The 25,307-nt window shown below is 35.1% G+C and overlaps 1 protein-coding gene across 1 annotated transcript; it reads left to right on the top strand.

Moving 5' to 3' along the window:
- The first annotated feature begins 14,456 nt into the window (after positions 1–14,456).
- LOC138317823 (uncharacterized) lies at positions 14,457–25,119 on the top strand. Its single transcript, XM_069259738.1, has 6 exons — positions 14,457–14,623; positions 20,672–20,890; positions 21,519–21,657; positions 22,378–22,514; positions 22,970–23,147; positions 23,424–25,119. Exons 1-6 carry the CDS (start codon positions 14,499–14,501, stop codon positions 24,051–24,053), a joined length of 1,428 nt encoding a protein of 475 aa, XP_069115839.1. The 5' UTR covers positions 14,457–14,498; the 3' UTR covers positions 24,054–25,119.
- The last annotated feature ends 188 nt before the right edge of the window (positions 25,120–25,307 follow it).

A 25,307-nucleotide genomic window follows, 5' to 3' on the forward strand; every position in this document is an offset into this window, starting at 1 on the left:
AGATCGTATCTTATTACCCATCGAACATCAATCTAATCAACTCCTAAATCGCAAATACATATATTTTTTTGTTATTTCAGTTGCCAAGGCGACATGCCAATGCGAACATGGTCTGATCTCGACCGACTATATTGTTTGTAATATTACCATGGCAACGGCACGCAACAACGGAATTATACAGAATATAGAAATGAATGCCTTTTTCATCACACAGTCATATATTTCTATTTTCATACAACTTCAATAGCTCCTCACGTAACTCTAAAATATAGATGTACCTAATATATCCAGGATACACACATGTTCAGATGGCGTTTGCTTGTTTGTTTGTTTTGTGAGTTTTACGGCCTATCGACAGCTAAGGTCATTTAGGGCCAAACTACAGGTCAGGCATTAATATCAGGATATAAACAATGATTGCATCTAAAAGATCGGGATAAGAAAAAGGCAAGTAAGAACTAAAACACAAATTGTAAATGTTCATTTAATTAAACTAGATTTGTATGGGATAAAATAGTTTTGGTTAAAACAAATAAAAAACACACGCACAATGTTGATGAAAAGATGAAATGTTGAGTTGATACGATGATAAGATGAGAAAACGTTCATATTTTGTTTAAAATGTCGATCTCTTTGAGATAGATGAAAATACAATTATGTCTCAAGACATGGAACAAAGTGTACATGTCGGAGGCATAGTAATACTTATCTCGAATGTGTTTAAAATCAATACAGTGCAGTAAAATAGGCTCCACTCTGAAAGGAGAATCACGTGCATGGTATGTAGGAGGAATGGTAGGATTATACGTTCGTCAGTTGCTTTCTTTAATCGTGTTAACAGCTAGGGTCACTTAAGGACGACACCCCATGTATGTGTTTGTGTGGATATATGTATATTTTGGAAAACTACGGTATGTTCGTTTTGACTTTCTTTGTTTGTTTGGTTAATTAAATCAACGTCCTTTTAACAGCCAGGGTCATGTAAGGACGGTCTCCCATGTATGCGATATGTAACGTCGGTGAAGTGCGAGGTGCGTGTTTTGGGAGACTGTGGTATGTTCTTGTATAGTGGAACTCTTTGTAATAGTAGAAGCTCTTGTCCAAGTTATAGTGCTCTATCACTGAAGCATACTGCAAGAGACCGTCGGGCCGCACGCCTCACCCAGACCCATTATACCGCCATCGGGCAAACCATTCCACTCAACCTTTTTATGTTGACCCAATCATTGTATGACGTTGTTTTATTGTTTGAAAAGGTATGGAGGTACATAATTAGATGACATTATAAAAATCGTGAATATTATTTAAAAAGTTCCTTTCTCCATTCGTTTGTAATAATGCATTGAATCTAATCAGAACACTCAATACGACGCAATCAAATTAATAAAAAAATTCATGCTTGCTTACTTATATAAATAGTCATCATATCTATGTTTGTCCTACATTTATTTGTGATAATAACAATATCTAATCCTAATATACATATGTCAATATCGAGTCAACTGTACACAATACATATTTTCTATGCATGTATTGATTTTTGATTTCGTTGTTTAAGCGTAAAACGAAGATCTGATGAGGGTTTAACAGACCAAATCAACATGATATTTTTGTAGGCAAAGTATTTCTGGTGATTGATGACAAGCGTCCGTTGCTATGATATGCTCTATATTGACGGGTAAACTTTGGTCACGTGATGTGTTATCATGGCAATTACATCATGATTGACGCGTGCTGAAATGATTGTGTTATCGACGTTTCAGTCCGTAACGGCTGTGAAATAACATTGCAAATGATTATAATATAGGACAATCAGAATAACGAGGACATACGTTGTTGTGTAAATATCATATAAGATAACGATGAAATAAAAACAAATCTAACAAATTTAACTAATGATAGTATAGCAACAATACGATTTGACATGAATTAACAATACAACTTACACAGTGAAAAAAAATCTGAAATCAGTCTTCAAGGAAACTGTTATACAGCGATAATGATCATTAGATATTATTAATCACGGAAATCACATCTTACGCACAAGGAAACGGAGTATTTACCCAACAGAATGATGAGCTAACGTTAAAGAGACATGAACCTAACTAAACGTTAAAATAAATTATCAGTAAACATCTGAAAATAATATCTTAACATACAGAACAACTTATTTTGGGTTCATGGGATTTAACATCTTTTATTACCATATGCATTGTCACCTACCTACTAAAAGATATTTACACGATTTGGAAAACACGGCTTTTGCTAGTACTAGCTTGCTTACATCAATTAATACGAAACACAGAATGGAAACGTGTAAGAAAATCAACATCTTTAAAAAAAAGAACAAATTTTAAAAGATAAGCAGTTAGTCGACAACACATGTGCCTGTCGTTTTTTTAATATTAGATTGCCTTCATATGCAGCAGTAATGCGAACTTTTCACAGCAGTTGACAATATGAATATTTTTGTTACATAATCAGAACAAAAGTACCAACATATGGAAGTTCTTTTTTCATGTAAATAAGCATTGGGTATCTTATTCCTAAATATTAATTATACATTCAAATAGATCAAATTGCTTCCGCCATCCCAATGTCAACTATCCTGCATCACATATTTTATGTATTGATTTTTAATTAAGGTGTCTCCCAATCAGTATCGTTTTCGATGGAGGCGTGATAAACAGGATCACCTGGACGTTTGTATGAGATTGGTTTTCGTTGTGATGTACAAGCACTGTATGTTGCTATGACATTCACTGGGGATGGACTGGTAACCTTTAGGGAGAGCGACGTTTTATGACGGCAATTACACCATGATTGACAGGTAGAAAATATAATTGTATTATCGACTATTTTACGACGTGAACATTGTTGACAATATCAAACATGACACAGAAACTTACAAAAACCAAGCATACAGACAAGGCTAAAACATAGGCATAAAGACAACAATTGCCCTACGAAGACAAGTCAAAGTATCATATAGCATATAGTTAGGACAATGCGGTTATCGTTTATCAAGTTACAGAAAGTACCTTTCCCTTTAAGAAAATAAAATTAGTTCTAATTCTTTAGTTCATACTTCTTTGAAAAATATAATTTAAGAATCTAAAACCAGACGCTACCGTAAAGTCAGAATAGAAATATTTACTATGCCGATTGATATGCGGAAATAATTTTTGATAATCACTGTAATCGTACATTAAAATGTATAGTATCATACCTCACTTTCATTTAGAATGTTCTGATTGGATTAAACTTGATCACATGACATTGAATAAGTTAGATGTGTCCCCAGAATTGGAAGGCGAGGGAAATAACCTCTCAGGGAAATAATCCCTTGGAATATCCGCACGTGACCGGATGTGGACGTCATCTGCAACGTCAATCATTGATTATTTTTGCAATGACAACGCTGTTTTTTTTTTTTTTTTTTTTTTTTTTTTTTTTTTTTTTTTTTGCAGTTCGGCGAATTAAGCGACGTTGTTTGGAAATAGCTTAATGACTTCTTTAACCAGAGATTAAGATATCTTGTTCATGTTGAATATAACTGTTGTATTGATTTATTTTAATTTTGTTTTAAATTTTGTTCGGTATGATACAGTATAATAATTATCTGTATGTCCCTATGTGTCGGGATTAATCTAGAATTGTCTCCCTGGAAAGAGGAATTACCCTTTCCATGGAGATAATACCAGATGCACCCCTTCACAGAGGCCCTTAATTGCACATTATTTTGTCAAGAAGTCTGAAAAACTAATAATAAGCATTGATGTCGCTATTGAAAAATCAAAATAATAATTTTCAAATGACTTTTTTCTACGTTGCAAACATTTGTTTTCGTACCTCTTTGTAAATTAAAAAAGTGACCTGATTCGGTTTGGGTAGTGGACAAGCCAGTCGTCACACTAACGTTATGCAAAACACAGATAAAAAAATGCTTTACCAATAAACTGCATGTATGTCCTGGCCAGCACACAAGACATTTCTCACTATACAATTAAATATCAAGCACTTTGAAAAAGACGAGATATAAGGAAAGAAAAAAAAATAAAACGAAGAGATTCCAGAGAGATCTTTGATGTTGGTTTGTTTTGCTTTAATGTCCTATTAACAACCAACGTCCTTTAAGGACTGGGGGCCGCGGTGGCCGAGTGGTTAAGATGTCCCGACATATTACCACAAGCCCTCCACCTCTGGGATGCGGGTTCGAATCCCATGTGGGGCAGTTGCCAGGTACTGACCGCTGGCCGGTGGTTTTTCTCCGGGTACTCCGGCTTTCCTCCACCAACAAACCTGGCACGTCCTTACATGACCCTGGCTGTTAATAGGACGTAAAATTAACAGCCAGGGTCCTTTAAGGACGGTTTTTCGTGTATATGTGGTGTCTTGTGTGTGTGTGTGAAGTGCGAGGTGTGTGTTATGGAAGACTGAAAGAGCAATTATAGTGTAAAATAGCTGTATTAATGTCACCCTGTCACATTATACTGACAAATTAGTCGTCCCACTCCCTTAATGCTGACCTCTAAGAAGGAAGACGTTAGGAAGACGAAGTTAATTAATTTCCTCTCTTCCTTTGAAATATAATGATGCTGCGCTAAAAGTATCATAAATGTCATAAATGAATATATATATGGTTGGGCCCTTTCTAGCACCCATATCCGCGAAATGGTTCTATCTAAAATTATACAAAATAGGCCGAAATGTCCAAATATTCACATTCACTTAATTTATGCAGAGTTTGGATGGTTACCATGGCAACTAGAACTTTAAAGATATAAAAAAAATAACAGCATAGAAGAATCAAAGCTATTTCTAATACAATAGGATAATTCTGAAAAATCGATTGATTTCGGGGATGGGGCAATATACACCCAAAGTGTCTTGGAGGGCACACGACTCATTTGTACAAAGTGGAATCATCTATTCTCCAGTCAAATCTGAAATGGAACATCCACTGCAACAACAAATCCTTTGGTTCTCGAGGAGAAATTTACAACTCTCAAATACCAAGAAATCCAAGGCCTATTTAGCACTGGTCAGACCCAAATTTGAGTACAGTAGTTGTGTATGGGACCACTGCACACAACAAAAATTATCAAACATAGAAAAAGTTCAAAGACGAGAAGGACGGTATGTCCTAAACAATAATCGAAAAATGAGAGTTAAACAGACATGATAACAACAGTCAACTGGCCACTCCTATCACAAAGGCGTTTAAAATCTCGCCTAGTGGTTTTCTACAAAACCATTCACTGTCACTTAGCAGTTCCTACCATCAACACTCTCGTCCCTATCATCAGTAGGCAAATATCTACTGCAACTGACACACTGAAATGGCCTTTGTTTCCGTACACCATATAATCCCATGGTTTGACACTCCTACTGTAGATTCATTCCGAGAAACAGCTGACACCAACCGTTCGCACATCTCTCCACTATTAACTTCCTACCTTGTATATAGTTTTTGTATATATACAGGGTGTCCCAAAAAACATGTCCCGAGTTTGACGCTTTATAAAAAAAGGTTTTGAAAGACGGAGGAATTTGATCTATATACCATTAGAACAGTAGAGATCTGCTCTGTACAACGATATATAACAACCTGGAGAAATATCTTTTTGTTAATACTTACATTGAAAATCGAGAGAAAGTCATATTTCGCTAATTTTGCGATTTGTTCAGAAAATCAATAACTTTCAGTTAAAGAAAGGGCGCGAGGTGTCCGCCCTTCTTTTCGATGACATGAGGAATTCTGTCCCTGAAATTCCTCACCACCTCACAATTCTGTAAATCTGCTTCCTGGAGATGAACAACATACTTGGTTGACATTTTCATAACATTTCATTTACTAAAGTAGGGGAATTTCCGACCGCATGGTAGATTTTAATAACTTCAGCCTGAATCTTCATGGTGCTAGAGAGTCATCAAAATGTGACATCTTCGATGATGTCATCATTTCTATTATGACGTCATTACACATAATGACAATGTAATCTGTACATTTTTACCCAATTAAGTTAAATTTGGATACTCCTGCTTTCCAAATTATTTTGAATTTTCAAAAAAAGTTAAGTATTCCAAAATTTATTACCCGTCAAAGTCGGTACGTGTTTTTGGGACACCCTGTATATCTAAAGAAAATCAAAATGTATGCGTCCGTAATGCACTCAAGGTACTCTTCGATGTGAAGAAGGTCTGGAGATTTAGAAAGAAGACTAATTTGCTTCTATTAACATCGTGAACCACTTGGCCACAGGAAAAGTGATAATACTTAACCTGTATATATGGCATGGAATGTTCACGTTAGACACAACGATGGCTTAATGCCCAGGCTGATCAGCTTTAGTAAAATATTACTGTTGTAGCTTCCCATTGATATTGGTACTTCCACAATTAGACAGTATATTGTGGAAAAGGTAACAAGGATTGTTTTTCATTTTATAAAGTATTCCAAACCAAAATAAGGTCCAATAGCTAGGTGCTCTAGGATGTCTTACGATTTCACCAGGACTTTTAGAAAAAAAATATCAACATAAATTGGTTTTTTTTCAACCTCAACGAGACAGTCATGTAAATAAACTTCTAAACGGCCTCTACTATAATGTTGCACCAGCTTTGCTCCTAGATGTAATGTTAGCAATAATAATGTGCTAGATGTCCTAGCAAATGTCAACTTGGCATCCTTATATTGTCACAGGTTTTGATGTTACAAAACATTTGTGAGGCAAGAAAGGTAACTCGAACATACGTTCCTTAAATACCAGATATTGAGTTGTCTACTCTCAAAAGAAGTGGTTGAGGTAAGCTTTATGTGGGAATACTGTATGGTTGTTAAATTCTGACCGTTTACAACTTTTTTGGGGTGGTTTATTCTAACGAATAATCTTTGAAACCTTAGAAAGCACCATGTCCATGTTATATATATAACCAGAAACTTTACCCAATTTCTTCTTGAGGTTTTAAATTTCAAGAATTAGGATTAATTAGGTTAGCCATTTTTAGATCAGGTACATTGATATATTGAATGAAGGGATCTAGTCAGATCCTCTATTAGACGGAATGATATGGCCAAAATAATGTCTGTTTACCCGGGCCATTTTTCCTACTTTTCAACGAAAAAAAAAATAGTCGGGATTTCGATCTCCGTTCCGGCCATTATTTTTTAACCCTGACCCTACCGACCAATTTTTTTCTTAAACAGACATATTTTGGTCAACGAGGAAAATCAAAAATGATTGGAAGAAAAAAAGTTTTAAGTTCTGGGAAATAATGCCTTTGTTTGATGGAGACTGTCCAGCCAAGCCTTTACTTGCTTCCATTAAGCTACATATCATCAGGTTTGAAATATCAATAGTGTTCAATACACTTTATCTTGTTATACAAGTACTTCGCATTTTTACTGTTTCTTGAGTTTTTAAAATATCTCTAGCTTCACAGATCAATACTACTTTTACTTATATTGATATAAATGTGTGTGTAATTATATGTATTGTGTAAGAAACATAATTTTCCTGTATAGCTGCTGATAAAAAACAATTTGACTTACCTCCCCTCAGCATTTCTTCTCTTCAGGAAACATTAAAATGTAAAATTTTGATTTTTAGTCCTATATAACTCAATAAGAATAAAAAAAGTTTTCTTTATTAGTTTATCAAATATATCAAGCTATTGTTTTTTCTCTATTTTTTCCATACCGATTCAGCATGCTATGCTATATGGTAAGTAATATTTGATGTTAATACAATATATATATATCCTGTCATATTTTGTGTATGCCCCATGTATTTGTAATTATCTTGTATGCAAAATAATGTATTCCAAATTATTGAAGTCGTTGTAGCGTCTGTAAACAAATAATGAAGTTTGATTAACTTGCGTGTAATAGAACAATATTGATAGAAATCGATTAATTATGACATGTGTCTACTTTAAGAGATCATCATTATAGAACCGAGTTAGGGCTGATAGATTCAATTTGAGAAATTATACACATACGAGAGACATTTGATTTTGTAAATGTAGGCTCCTTTGAATTTGTGATCAGTTTCCGTTCCTCCGTGTAGTTGTTTCTATAGTAAAAACTGATAAATGCGGTTTCAAATCTCTAGTCTTCGGTTTATTTGGTACAAGGGCACTGTTGTTATATGTATATCCGGGAAGGGCACTAGGTTTGCACTAAACAAAGTCTATGTAAATATATAATGTACTTTAATAGATACCCATACCACTCACGGATATGGATTACGTAACATACAGAATTCCTTGTCGATATGTTTGGAACACTTGTTAATACATAGCGTTCTCGGTATGTCGGCTCCAGCCTGGAGAATGTAAAGGCTAGCACTCAGGTACGAAAATATGCTATAATATTTGAACATATTATATAACAGAACAAGAAGACACCGCTATTTCCTTTTACAGATGTTGTAAGCGTACATATTTTAGTGGATATTTGAAAAACTGTTAATTAATTATCGCGGATATAAATTAGCGCAATCCGGTAGTCCAAAGATACCCCTTTACAAATTTTAACGTTGCACCTGAATATGTACCTCAAAGGCAGCCAGAAAAGCGTTAAAATAAAGCTACCGCAGTATAAACAGAAGACCAACTCCATTTTTCATTTCATTTCCCATTTGGAAAAAATACACAGCGCGGATTCCTATCCATTAAGGAAAGTGAATCACCGCTTGGATTTAAGACCAATTGACCCCTTCGTTTATACATAATTATATGAGGTATTGGGATATACAATTCTAACGCCTTATTTTATGATCCCTGCTGCACCCATTACATGTTACACTAAATCTGTGATCTTATATTTTCCGTTGTCGGTATGTGACCGTGTGAGTGTGCTGTACGGTGTCGATTAAGGTATGTTTCAGTAAGATATTACTATAAAATGAATAAGACTCCCACTGTAGCAAGGCGACACACCACGGATATACCGCAGCCTCACAAAATATACAAACATTCACACAATCACAATGTATTCAGGGGAGTCCGTCGATAAATGTTAATGTTAGACGGTTAATTAAATAAAACAACCCACCAACAACCATTCTTACATTTTCGTTTCTTCCTAGAAGATGCGTCTGTTGCCACCGCGTTTGTTCTGGCTTTGAGTTGGCTTTTGATGTGAGGAAGACTCTGGTTACTGTCCCCTGGCTGAGACACACCGTAGTCTATACAGTTGGTGGTATCTATTACTAGTATTATACACACTTTTCACTTTAGTCGCCTTAACGTCCTATGTGTGTGGATTCGTGGTATGTGTCTATGAAATAGTGGAACTTTTGACCTTTTCTTTTCATATTTATATATCACTGAAACATGTAACCAAAAACACGAATCAACACTCCCCACACGGTCACATTCTACTGACAACACTCCATTTATGCTCTACGCTAAGCAGGAAGAGAAACTAACACTTTTTAGACTATAGTTTGTTTTGGCCAGGGGTCAAAACCCTGAGCCAACATCACAGTTTGTGTTTTTGTTATTAACTGTTGTGTAAACTGCAGTGAGCCATGTACAAAAATGCATTTCATACACCAGTTAACGTAAAAATTAATGTCTTTCCTTATATCTACATTTGGACTGATCATTTTTTTTAAATCTAGTGTTCCGATAACATAAACCATTGTTTTTTCAGTGCTATACGATTGTTGTAACAACCGATCATTTGATTGAATACTGGAACAGCAACAATTTTGCGGGAAATTTTGTCAAGTTTAGACAGTAATATAGTTCTAACATTTTGTAATTTAAGATTTTCATCACATTCATACATTCATTATATTGAAGATTTCTCAATACAAATAAAGAAATATAGGCCTAATCGGATACGCATCCACACTACTTGCGGAAGTCCTGGTTCCAGTGTGTGAATTCTTGCGCGGCAACCTTTGCATTTACGAAAGTGTAAACAATTTCCCGGTTGGTAATTGGTTATATAGCAAAGTGATTTTGCCTATATAATATTTTTGCATATGGCCTTGAGCGATTTCAGTTGCAATGCCGGACAGGAAATCCAGCTTGACGTCTAGACAGAAACAATCAAGTGACATCGGGAATTCGAGGATAGCAGACAAAATGGCAGTCTCCGACGGGTTCCCGCTATACATTTTGACGCAAGATTCTTCGAAATATAGGTTGTTGTAATTATGTGATGAAAAGTACCTTGAATGAGCAATCATTTTAAATGCGATTTTATGAAACTCTTCAACGCTTTAAGTTTTGCGCGTCATGCAGGTACAGACAAAATAATTATACCTGTTGCCACTACTGCACGATCGTAAAAGGTGACTAAATTTATTATCTTATCTTTTCTCTTCCTAAGGTCTCCTTGACATCACCTCTTTTTGGCTTTGTCCTTCTGTTGAGCGCTCGCCCCTGTGAGGTAGGCTTTGGGTTCAATCCCCTGGTCGAGACACACCATAGTCTATCAAAGTGGTACATTACAGGAGTGTCAGTTGTCAGTTTAACCAGTATATATATACTATGACAGGATGGGGTGTGTTTCTTGGAGTATTCGGCGGTATGTTTCAATGATATAACACTTTAAAAAAAGCAAGTGTTCCACTATACAAAAATGAACAACACGAACATACCACAGTCTCCCAAAGCACGCACCTCGCACTACACATACGCTACACACTGCATACATGGGAGGCCGTCCTTACATGACCCTGGCTGTTAATAGGACGTTGATTTAATTAATCAAAGAAATAAACAAACAGAAGACCTCCTGTGTAATCAAACCAAACCAAAGTTGTTTTATAGACGTTCCCCTTACAGGACATCAAAATTATATACAAAGAAGTGATTCAAACTTTAAGTTTTAGACCCTGTCTGTTGAAACTAGTGATTGTGTATACTTACATATCACTTCTTAAATGTACTTGAACATAACTTAGTTGCTAAAAATGGCTATGCATCCGTCTTCGATATTATTGTTGACTCGTAAATCGTTGTGTTTTTTTTGTAAAAATATGAAAAAAAGTTCAGTAAAATATTTTTGTCGCCAAATAACCATGCCATCATGTTCACTAGTGTTCATTTGCATGTACCACGAGTGCTTGTTTTACCGGATTCGACTTGACGAAACATACAGATCGAATCCTTTTTAATATTGTCATGCAAATGACTGCTACAGATTGATACTAATGTTCATATTCAATGTTATAATGTCATCTGAACATAGTGGACATAATGCTTTTAAGAAAAAAAAGTTTAATTTAAAGTTATAAGTGCCGTAACTGGGCAAAAATGTTGACATGTTATTTTTTCTTCACTAATATATTGAAAACCATAAAGTTTGGTGAATAAAGCTGTGAAAATCATTCAGATGACTTCAGATGTGTGATAAACTTTAGTTGCAACACAGAAATTATGCACTTTTAAAACTGTTGTTTTCATACTTTATGTATGTTTATAAGGAAAGTTACCGGCAGAAATCACTTTACAATGACTAATAACGCTATAAAAATGTTAAATGAAATTGTAGATCACGATTTGGCTTCATGGTCCGACTGTATGAACTCATTTCTCTTCACTACAGATGTTAATATAATGATTTTTGGCATTACTGTCAAAAATCATTTTCAGCTCTTATATTTATTCGTAAAATTAAAACGTAAGCATTGAAAATACTGTAATTCTCAAAATGTTGGTAACTTTTGGTAATTAGTAACATATTAAAAGCTCATCTTGATTTGTGAGAATGAAAATTACGTCACATATAACTTTTAGAGTTTAAGGGCAATTCCACAAATCTGCATCTTTTCCACAAAATACAGAAGTTTAGTATTCCTGAAAGTATATACAATTGAAATGACTTCCTATATGCTATATTTGCATCATATATTCTAAGTCAGAACGGACTTGCATCATATATTCTAAGTCAGAACGGACTCGATGAGTAAATGTCTTTGTAAAGTAAAAACCAGCCAAACCAGCGCTCCTACTACATGCTATAAACACTAGTTAGTACAATGGCATATGGCATGATGACATAAATATGTACCGAACCGTGTGAATTTACTAAACTGAAATACATGTATACAGTATTTTGCATGTTTTGCCAAAATTTGCAAACAATACAACAATCTTCGAGTCAAAAAAAACTTTCCAAGGTTGGTCTGATGCATGCACACTTTTGATCAATTTACTTATGTTCAAGTATACCAAATATACAAAATATCATTAGTTTAAACAAGGTCTAAAACCATAATATGACTTCGATTTTGTTGACGATATCATACAATGTTTCGTTTTCCTTTTGACTTTTTATCGTTAACATTGTAAAAACTAGAGTTCAAGTTTTCCATCAAATAATGTAAGATTTACTAAGAATATTGTCGTACCTGAATAATGAATTGATGTTTTATAGCTTTATATATTTTAAGTATTATTTCCAGGATTTTAATGAGACCTCGACTGACCACAAATTGTACGTATGTCTTAGATAACACTTTGGCACTTCTGATTCTATTTGCCCTTCTTTTATTAAGTGTCTCAATGAAAATCGATTCTTCTACTTAGTTTGCTCTTAATTAATCATTCTGAGTTGGGAACACGATTTGTTACATTTGGACCGGAGCACTAATATATTATCGACCAAGAATGTTTTGCTACATCTTGACAGTTTATAACTATTCAAATATGATATATTAACTGTTATCGACCAAGAATGTTTTTGTTACATCTTGACAGTTTACTGAACAAATTGTAAAAATTCAAATATAATAAATTAACTGTGTCAGTAATCTAGTTTGGAGCAAGTCAGCAGTACGATAGCAAAACGCCAACATCACTACTCAGTGACTTCAAACTGTGATGGGTATATTTTAGAAACAAATCACGGGTGCACATATGGTATATTTTAGAAACAAATCACGGGTGCACATATGGTCAATAAAACCGATTTATCTTTACCAGAAAGGCGTCTTTATTGAAAGTTAACTGATTTATTTATGTTAATTCGCTTTCATTGCATCTCTAATAGCAAATGTACAATAGCGTAATCTCATCAAACGAGGTCATTAGGTACATTGGCCTCTCCCTGTAAATGAGTGTGGTGAGAATGGTGTGTGGCTTGCAGACAGCTGTTTTTCAGTACTATGAACGAACTCATCTTTTTCTTCTAATAATATAGTGTTATCGCACTGAACCATTCTGTTGAATACCGAGCAGTATTATTAAACTTGGGCACACAGCTTCAACAAGGACAATTACAAAGTATCTATCTGAATTTCCTAGCTCTAAACAAGATATTTTTTTTAGAATCTGAACTATTTAGACAAGGAGACACAACACAAAAGCTTTACCAACATTTCAAGTAATGACTAGATGATGTCAAGAGGGAAACCGGAATAAAATGAATAATAAAAGAGAGGGTCTTAATACAGAGGTGGTTCTAAAGGCATGGTTATATATTTGCTGCTGTGTTGATTTAGTATGCAGTTTTCTTGTGTGTACCATATGCTACAAAGTAAGAGGGAAATATGGCAAATGCAAGCCAGTATTACAAAGATATTCAGCAAGAATATACCACAGCCTCCCAAATCATACAGACATTCACACATAGCAACACATTTCACATACGAAAAACCGTCCCCGGCTGGTAATAGGACGTTAAGTTAATAAACCATAGCAACCCAAACCAAAAAGGTAGTTTGTGCTCATGATCAGCATTTAGGTAGAGTCAGACGACTGGTTAGTGGTATCGTTAGACCAGATGGAATGTGCTATCGTTAGTAGTGTGTATGCAACATTAAAAACTTTAAACCGCACCAGAGCTTCCACAATTACTAGGAAACCCAAAATAAACATATCAAAATTAACTTCACGATTCAATTTGCTATAAGGACTGTAAGCAAAATCAACAACCAATCTAAAAGGTATGATCTGTTTGAGGCGGCCTGAATCATCAGATATGATCTTGAATATCAACATATATCAATTACTAAATACTAAGACATAAGAAAATAACATAAAAGTAATTGTTTAATGTGAAAGACTAAAATATGGTGTATTAAACGCATTAATCAATTTATGTATGTCTCGGACTTTTCAGACATGTTGAGAAAAATGCTAATCGAAATAAATTTTTGACCGTGAATTTTATTTTATTCAGTTCGCAGTACAATTTTCATCATTTCCTATATAAGGATATCAATATGATATTTGGCCTTATTTTTATAACCTTCAGCTGAGCCAGGGTATTAAGTACATGGTATCTAAGGCATCTGATATATTACTCATACTGTTATCAAAATTATCGACAAGGTCTCCGCTGGTGCCTTTATAAAAAATACCGAAATGAAATAAAACTGTTTTGATTGGCTTAAAGGCTATTTACCTTAATTCTTATTGGTTGGAAGAATTTTGGGTATGCCTGTACTAGGATCTCAGCTTTCTATAAAACATTCCAGCTAACATGTTTAATAACCATTCAGAATTAATCCTATTGGTAACCGTAAGAGATGTTTCGTTTTGTCCGTGCTGTCCGGGGTCCTGCTCGTTATGGATACTCAACGCTATCTTCAGACGACTTCGAGAAGACGTGGGTAAAACGCCCTACTGACAGCGATAGCAAGCAAACCACGCAGTAAGTATGCCTTTACTGTAAAAATATTCGCAGCCTTTACATTTTTTTTAAAATTGATTAAAACGTTAACAAATAAATACTCAGACTTATGTTGATAGGACGATGTATACATTATTTATCACATAATCCGCTTAATATCCTGTGATTTCGCCCGTGTAATATTTTTGCATATGTCACTAGTGTAATATGACCTGGAGCGATTTTCATTGGCTAGAAATTCATTGTGACGTCAGACAGAAACGATAAAATGACGTCAGGAAAAATGACGTGACGTCAGGATAACGAGGACGGCGGGACAACTGCGGCCTTTGCTGGATTTTCGGAATACATTTTGACGTGAAATTCTTTGTTATGTAGGTTTTTGGAGTTGTGTGATAAAAAGTATCTTAAATTTGTGTTCATTTCATATGAGATTTTATGAAACTGGAAGTTTTCATTTTTGCTCGCCAAGGCTCGCAAAATAAAAACGTCTTAGACTCGATTCATAAAATCTCATATGAAGTGAACAATCATGTAAGATCCTATATTTAGGCTTTTTATCATATCATAATATTACATTCTATTCATTTACAATATATATTGCTAGCGACAGAAATGCCTAAGCTGGAAAATATATAACTTTTAAAGTAAAATTATAAACCGATAATTCTTTATTCAATTGATCCCACTTAACCCTTAGAGTGCCACAGAACCTAAAATGAGGTTCTTGGCGTATTCCATTGAGTGCCAAAGGGCCTCAGAGAGCCTCACCCAGACTTAAACGGTTCAACAATGCCAAGGACGTCACGGATAACATGACGTCATGGATAGCATGATCGTCATGTATGTTTTCTCTATAAAATGTATGCACTTTTACTTTTTTCTTTGAGTTTTTCCCGATCTCATTTATTAATGGATTTCACGAAGATACATACAATATACTAGAATATATATTGAAAACATACATACTAGTATGTGACTCACATTTGGCATGCGAGTGTTGCTACTGCTTCCTGATATAATGGATTCGTAAGAATTTTTGTGCAATAGGCACAAATATATTAATGTTTTTTTAAAGTTCAGGCTAGTCTATTGAATTTTTCTGACTTATCAGTTGGAAATACATATACATTATTATATAATATTCAAATGGTATACCAGATAGTGCAAATAAAATTATATAATGTTCAAATGGTAGAGGATCGCGTGACTCTAAATTTCATGGAGAAATGGCAACAAATTGTGCCATTTCAGGCATATGTTTCAAGCAGGACAACTTTTTATAAATATTACCACTCATTCTTGGTATATAAATGATGCATAAATGTGATTCTGAATTAGAACCAAACATTTTTTACGAAATTCGCTGCATGTTAACTGTCAAATCATGCAAAAAACACGCAAAAACCAATACTAATGCAATTCAATTCAGTCACTACGTTCACTGATACTGACTTTTTTAATTGTTTGTTTGTTTCTGTTTTACTATTATTTTTAACATCAGGAGACGCCAAACATTCACAACATGACGGTTAACATTTATGTATCAATTACATAATTTTTCTAGACGGGAATACAATGTACATAAACCGCTTATTGTGAGTGATCATGTAGCCGGAAGATATGGGTCTATATTGATATAAACTGTATCTTATTCTCAGATCCCTGTGTATTTAGCGAAACAGTAAATAATAAAAAGGAGAAAGATCGTATAATTATAAAAAGGAATACATCCTAGAACTAAATTCATGTCTATAATTTGGTAAAAATGCATACCAAAGAGAAGTTGAGACACTGAGCCCACCATGAGATAAAAGGGGATTATAATTCATGTATAAATAAACAAAACAAAACATAACAAAAAATGTTATTACTGATACTATTACAAGGAGACAGAAACCGAATAAACCGTAGTCTCCCAAAACATTCACACGCCATAACACATTGCACACATGTGAGGCCGTCTTTTTATGGTCTTGCCTGTTAATCGGACATTAACCCTACTAACCAGACTTATTTCATAGAGTGTAAAGCGACCATTTACTGATTATTAGGGACTAAATAAACTTTATTATGTATATCTATAAAAATAAATGCAGAACTTAATGCCAAACTTTTGATTTTTGTTCGATTGCCTTTTAGATATCAATATTGTTACCTTCCACCGTTGAAAAAAAAATAAAACGTACTGTATAATTTATTCACATCTGCTGGTGTTGATAAAACACGATAGTGTTACAAAATATTGACCCAGAAGGAATGATATATACGTATCATTTCGTATCAATTAGGCATCAAGTACACCTAAACTTCACCGCTAACATACTAACATAAAGATATGTCGGGTGTAAATACTATAAAGGAAACCATGAGTTGCGTTTAATCATGGTGTTTTAATAGAATAAAAGACACCTAAGCGAAATGATTTGGACATTAAGCGAACTTCCGGACAACCTTATCCTCTTTTTCTACCTTATTTCTAAGAGCCTCAGTACAAACTGTTTTGGTTTTAGAGTTTGGATATGTCTTTTTTCACAATCCTCGTCATTTTAAATCAATATACTTTATTGTGTTCGATTTTTTTTTCTACATGAATGATTATTAAGAACTTGATGATCCCTACAAAACCAAACATTTTTGCAATCATGTATATGGGATATTTAATACATGGTTTACTCCTATACACAGTATGTGTCGTGGTGTACGAACAGGTAGAGAAACCTTGCAGTACTTCAGTCGATCAACAAGGTCGTTACTGTGTTATGTAATGTCTATATACTATTATGTAACCTCACTTGTTGTATCTTTCTTATATACATATAACGTCAAGCACGGAAATAAATCGATACATAAATCTCTATTTAGGTCAAGGATTGTACACAAATGTACAACTTATGTCATAGGCCTTAAAGGTTATCTGACTATTGGTATATTATAAGCATATGTGGATATGCAGGATAGGGATATTCAACCCAAGCGTCACTAAATGTTGTAAAATTCGAGGCTTGCGAAAGGTTTTACAACATTTTGTAATCGCGAGGATTGATTGAAAGAGGTTTTTTTCACTCATACCTTGATATTCCGCTAGTTTGAAACGAATTCGAGAAAATGCGACTGCAAGCAAACTCTCCATACATAAAAATTGAATATTTTCAAACCAAATCCCGTTGTTTATCTCTTTTAAAGTAAAGCTAGCCTAGCTTCTGAATTAATGTTACAACTGAACCACGAAATTGTAAGTTTGTTGACGCTGTGACGTCACAATGCTGTATTGCATGGATAGTCATAAACTAGAGCCCCAGGCGACATGAGTGCATTGCTCGGAACCAAGCAGTAATATACCTGTAGGTATGAGAGGAAACAGTAGAAAGATATGCAAATGTATACATGGTAGTGAATAAAAAAAGTCTTTGGATAACACAAAAAAGATCAAGTCAGCTGGAAATTCTGATAACTTTTCGACAGATATTGTATACTTCAGATGAATACAGATTTTAGTTTCGAGTATATTTGACCAGTGTAACCATCAAAGTGTGTCAAGAGTCCAGTCAACAAATCTGGAGAAGAACTTCATCCAGCATGTAACAGGTGAAATATTTCAACACCTAAATAGTTATTTGACCTCTATGAGCATTCCCTCCATCAGGCCTAAGATGAGGTCACTAGGACTAGTGGTTATTGACAAGTAGCCGTCACATAGGTTTGGCTTATTTGACCCATATTAGACCCATGTGATCCTGAAAATATGTCAATGTCATTCATTTGAATAAACAATTTAGTCAATTTAGGTCTTTAGGCATTTAGTTATTGACAAGAAGACGTTCAAAGATTTTAAACTATTTGATATTTGCGATATTTTCCTCTTCGTTTTTGGCCTTGAGTTGAGCACTCGCTTCTGTGAGATAGGATCTGAGGTCTGTTCCTTGTCCGAGACACAATATAAAATCTATAGAAGTGGTAGTTTTTGCTCCTTCTTAACACTCAACGTAAAGGAAATGGGACGACTGGTTTACCCATTGCCAGTAAAATATGAAAGGATAAGATATATTGCTCAGTATCTTCGACAGCATACTGCAATGAGATAGCACTATAAAAAAGGTAAGAGTCCCACTTTTATAAGGAGACAACACGAATATACTACAGCCTCCAAAAACAGACATCCGCACACTGCAACACATTGTACTCGTGAGAGACCATCCACACATGACCAAGACTGTTATTAATACGCTAATCTAATAAACCATACCTTATGTTAAAGAACACAACAACGCGTGGGAGAAATTAAATAAAATATATTCTAAACTGCAGTGAAACTAGCAGTACAGCCATAGAAACACTTAATATTCACATGGAGACACAAATATAGCACAACCACCTAAAATAGACTTCATTGCTCCACAACACATAGGGGGCCGTCCTGAAATGACTGTTCATGGGACGTTTAACCTGATATATCCAACCAAACACAAGCGTTTCTTTTCTATTATTATTTTTAATTCAACAGAAATAATTCACTGTAATGTTGCTTGTCATTTCACACTTTTTCTGTCTAAAAAGTCAATTAAGGACAGTTCAAGATGTATGTGATGTGATCCGGAAACTGGTATGTTAGTGTATGGTTGCTTGTAAAAGTCGGACCCGATACCTCATGTCAGCAATAGTTGACTCTTTCCTGTGCAACTGTCAACCGCTGTTAGATCATCTAAATATTATATAAAGATTCAAGGTGAAGTTAGATCAGCACAATCTATTAATATTAAGAGACCCTGATTATCTAAAAATACAAACGTATGCACCTAGATATTTTACCGTTATTCAAGTCATATAATAATTATATAAAGCTCCAATGTGAACTTGGAGAGACCTTCAGTATTTTATAATATTAATTGATGTACCTAGATATGGTACCTTTAACCCAAATCGTTAATTGATGTACCTAGATATTGTACCTTTTATAATGTTATAATGTACCTAGATATTGTACCTTTTATAATGTTAATGTACCTAGATATTGTACCTTTTATATTACTAGTATTTAATGTACCTAGATATTGTACCTTTATATTTATGTAAATGTATGTACCTAGATATTGTACCTTTTATAATGTTAATTACCTAGATATTGTACCTTTTATATTTAATGTCTATATTGTACCTTTATATGTTAATATTACCTAGTATTGTACCTTTTATATGTTAATTGATGTACCTAGTATTGTACCTTTTATATATATTATGTACCTAGATATTGTACCTTTTATAATGTTAATTAATGTACCTATTGATATTGTACCTGATATTTACCTTTATAATGTTAATTGATGTACCTAGATATTGTACCTTTTATAATGTTAATTGATGTACCTAGATATTGTACCTTTTATAATGCTAATTGATGTACCTAGATATTTACCTTTTATAATGTTAATTGATGTACCTAGATATTGTACCTTTTATAATGTTAATTAATGTACCTAGATATTGTACCTTTTATAATGTTAATGTACCTAGATATTGTACCTTTTATAATGTTAATGTACCTAGATATTGTACCTTTTATAATGTTAATGTACCTAGAGACCTTCAGTATTTTATAATATTAATTGATGTACCTAGATATGGTACCTTTAACCCAAATCGTTTTTCTTCAATCAATATTTAAGTTTGAATCAAGGAGACATTTGAAGGAAAAGGTAGACTTTTCTGATAATTTTCCGTCAAAATGCAAACCATAATATAATGAAATATCTGTGGCATATGAACTGGATGAGTACACCTGCACCTAATCATGCATACTAACCAATAAATACATTGATATTTTTAATTGATCTACAAGTGATAAGATTGACTGAGCAATATAATTGGAGAATGTTTTCTTAAAAGCTTGGCACGTCATCTTTTAAATTAAGTTCGTTCTCAAATTTGCCAGCCCTGATTTGAATTGAATCATTGACTGATTAATTAAAATATTTACGAACAAATATTCAATATCAAATCAACTACCCTATACCATTCTTTAAGGGTCATAGTTGTTACAGCATGTTTTAGAACGTTGACCTTGATCCGCAGGGCAGATGGCGTGCCAGGAGAGGACGTTAAGAAGATAGCTGTGATAGGGTCTGGGGTATCTGGACTCTGCGCCCTCAAACACCTCTCTCAGAAGCCACATATCTTCCTTCCGACCGCGTTTGAAAAACATCACGAGGTTGGTGGGATCTGGTCTTATACGGAGAGAACAACGGACGAGTACGGAAACCAGACACATTCCGGGATATACAACAATATGATGTAAGTTTCACAACGAATCCATTTATTTCTACTAAAATAACGTATTTTCAATTAAATATGAGATTTGTAATTTCTCGATCCATATATCACAACTTTTAGCCCGCCTCAGATATTAACTTTGTTTTCCGATTGGGTAAAATGACATCACGTGATAGCCACAATGTAGTTGTATGAGGCCGAATAACGGCACTCGGAGAGAAGGAAACAAAACATGCGAATATTAACGCCAAGGAGCACTTTCAGAACAAAATGCTTCTATATGCTATATGCTATATAATTATTTAACAGAAATGGAAGAAGTCATTTTTGTTTCCATACATAATGTATTTTGCATGTCTTTGAATGAAAGGGCCTTACACGGGATAAATCCACCTCGCCCAATAAAGTTGATTTTAGACTCAATAGTTTTCCGTATTAGGTCACTAAAAACTGTGTAACTTATTAACGAATCAGTTTAAAGTGTCCTGCTGCAGCATATACGTCCGCAGACCTCGTTATCAAAGTACATAGTGCACCAAACAAGCATAGATCTATTGAAATACCTCTACCATAAAATAGGCAATTATATATTTATCGATATTGTATTAGTTTTCATATCTGTATCAGTCGGGTTATTTTGCATTTCTAGGACGAACGGCCCCAAACAGTTGATGACAATTCCTGGATTTCCACATGAGCAGACAGGCAATTCTTATCTACATCACACAGAGATACTCAAGTATGTGCAGGCGTTCGCCAGGCACTATCAACTGGATAAATATGTCAAGGTGAATCACTCCACACCCAATACTGTATCGGTCTGAATAGGGGGACTGGTTCCTGTCTCAGTTAAGTCTCTTGCATACGCTTCACTGAGGACCGGTAGCGAGTAACCATCTTAAGTAGGAATTCCGACTCCAGCGCATCATGGAGACGGCTACTTCCGTTCGGAGAAAATAACGTCATTTACGTCGTTCCTTTAAGCACACACAGTTCTGTTAGCATGCAATGATTTAAAACCTAAAGCCTAATTTACTTTCGTTTTTAAAATATTTATTATTTACGTTAAAATCCATCGTTTCGTGCGTAAAGGTGTTTCCCACGTCTAAAACAAAAATGCCAGCAAAACCGAGTATGTAGATTGACCAATCAGAACATCTTCATCGTTACCCGCTACTGGTCCCTAGTGAGTGAGAGAAGCCTGGCGGAGAGTAAAGAACTACTGGAAGGGAACCAGTCTATCTCCTGATAGGCAATATCATTGTATAGCTGATGAAAAAGTGTGAAGGTAACCTCATATGGTCTGTAAAATCTATACATTGAAAACTCTTGATGAATGATCAACTAAGGTTTTCAGCTTTACTTTTTTATATTTCCAATTTCTCACACAGGCAATGCTCTTACTTCAGCTTTCCGGTTGTCTAGCTTGAGTCACGTGTATGTGCAATCACGAAAACATTATTTTGTGTTTTAACTGAATATTATTTCATATTAAGCTTTATTTTCAGTTAAATACTGTTACTAAAAGTGTCCGCCCAGTGTCGACTGGTGACAACCAAGTGAAATGGGATGTGACAACATGCAACAGACACAATGTTGACGAAATCGACACACAACGATTCGATGGCGTCATTGTAAGCACTGGGTAGGTTTTCAAGGTTGTTTGTAGTTAAATTTGTTTTCTAACTTTAAAACAAACTACTTAATTTAACAGATCCTTACTATGTCGCAACTGTCTTCTTCTTTTACAATGTAATCCGCCGACACATGCCTCTTGTTTATAGGCCTACGTAGAAGCCATACTAATGTCTGTGTACATACCATTCGAATGCTGAAGAAACATTTTTCATCCTAAAATTTGACTATTTTTTCTCAAAATGCTGCGATAACTGCTTTTATACGGTGTTCAGTGACATGCTCTTAGATATTCATTTTGGCATTCATATTATATATGTGCTGTCGTGATCGTTGTTAGGAAAGCAATGCTATGTTCTAGCTTCGCGACTCCGTGACAGGTGATTAGAAAATAATACCTTCTGTATGCAGACATACTTTAAGAAATTTAAGACACTTTTTAACGCCTACTTGGTATATTGGTAGTCACTACTCGAAGTGCCACATACCACACGTCGAAGGGCGGGACAAGTTCAAAGGAAGCGTCATTCACAGCCGTGACTACCGGCGACCAGAGGTTTACGAGGGACAACGGGTACTCATCCTCGGGGCCTCCTTCTCAGGACTTGACATAGCATTCGATTTATCAACAAAGGCTAAGCAGGTAATATTAATAGAAAACTGTGTTAAAACTGGGTTTATTCAAATATAAGACCAACTTAAGTATGTTAAATCAAAGACACACAAGTCGTTTGTATTATGGACTCTTTATGTAGTATTTTGAAAAGATGAGTATGGAAAAGTTCATTTAGATCGAGTGACCTTCATTACATATATAAACGTATGTATGTAATACTAGATTCGTTTATAAGATTCCATACGAACACAATGAGTGAATTATGCCGATATTCGGGGTGAGTTTCGTTTTCTGTCCTTGCAGATCTACATGGGACACAGGGACCCGGATCTAAAGACTAAGATTCCAGCCAACGTCTCCGAGCGGCCAGACGTGAGTCATCTCGCGGAGGGAAACAGGGTGGTGTTTAAGGACGGGTCAGAGGCCGAGATTGACAGCATCATACTCTGTACTGGGTACAGCTATACTTTCCCGTTCCTGGCTGAGGATGTCATACAGCTCAAAGACGAGAGGATAACTCCCCTGTATAAACATTTGGTACACATCAAATACCCTAACCTTTTGTTTGTCGGACTTGCACGCTGTGTCTCCTATTTCGCCCAGTCACATGAACAGGCTAGGGCTGCCTCTATTATACTGGAGGGCGGTGTCAAGTTTCCATCGGAACAAGAAATGATGGAAGACGCGGAAAAAGACTTTCAGCAAAAGAGAAAGGAATTCGATATGACCCACTTGCATGCACATTATATGGGGAAAGGCGACCTACAATGGCGGATGAACAAGGACCATGCAGAGCTGTGTGGGTTTGAGATGGTTCCGCAAGTAGTCAAGGATATGCTTGAGCATGTGCAGATGACCAGAACATTAGACTTCGGAAATTTTCGAAAGAAAAACTATTATTACAAAGACTCCAAATCATTTGGAGTTGACTAAATCGATCGATTTTTGGCTGGATCATGAACATTGAATTTGAAAACATATCACCCCACGCTCCTACTCGCATGGCTTAGCTTAAATGAATCGTGCATCCTTGGCTTCAATCAACACATCTCATCGGTAGAATGGAAATCATTTTACATGCAAAAATTGTTGCTTTTTAATTTTCCTCTCGATATATGTATCTATGATAGCATTGAAAAAATGTAAACTACCGTTGGTCATTCTCCATTCTCTCGCTTCTAGCTCCTCCCCCCCCCTCCAATGCCGTCTAAGCGCCCCTTAAGTCAGAGGTACGCAACTCCTGCGCACCCCGATTCTGTTAACCTTCTCCACGGGCTATTTGAGACAGATTGCTAAAGTCCTTTGTGAGAAATAACGGTAACAAACTTCAACTATCAATATCCAAAATGGTGGCCTGTCGGCTATCTTGTTCACCGATCATTCCCAAAATAAAATATGCACAACTAGACCCCTATGGAAACCTACACATGAAATTTGGTACAGATCGCTTCAGTACTTTCTGAGAAATAGCGGTAATAAACTGCAACTGCCAATATCAAAGACGGCTTATTCACCGATCGGTCCAAAATATAATATGCGCAACTGGGACCATAGGGAATGCTGTGAAATCTGAGATAGATATGTACTTATAAGAAATAGCGGTTACAAGAATTGTTAACGAACGGAAGGACGGACGGACGGACCACGGATGAAAGGCGATCTGAATAGCCCACCATGTGATGATGGTGGACTAAAAAATATGAACAATTTAAATAGTCCTCTTGAGTGTCTTGAAAAATGTATGAATTAATATATTGTTCTCTCGGTATTTTGAAAGTAAGTTTCTAAACTGGATGTTATAGGTATGAAGGATCGCATTGTTATATTCTGAAAACAGATAAAAAATAATGTTTTCATTTTTATGAATATCATATTTTCAACCAAGAAAAGGAACAACTCTGAAACCAGTTTAACAATCTATGAAATCAATGTCCATACATTGTTTTTGATGTTTTATATGCTAAAGTTTATTTAGTAAATACTTGTGTTTTACATTGAATTGTTGATAATCAAACATTTTGTAAAATTACGTTATACAATGTGTTTTCACCACTGTACTAGATTTGACATTAGCCGACAGGCAATATGCTGGCGTATTTTGCCTTTGGATGCAGTAGGATAGATGATTCATATAGACAAGAAATTAATATCTTACATTCAAAGATAGATCAACAGAGTCTCGAATGT

The sequence above is a fragment of the Argopecten irradians genome, chromosome 3 (assembly GCF_041381155.1).
Source record: "Argopecten irradians isolate NY chromosome 3, Ai_NY, whole genome shotgun sequence".
Taxonomy (NCBI): Eukaryota; Metazoa; Mollusca; class Bivalvia; order Pectinida; family Pectinidae; genus Argopecten; species Argopecten irradians.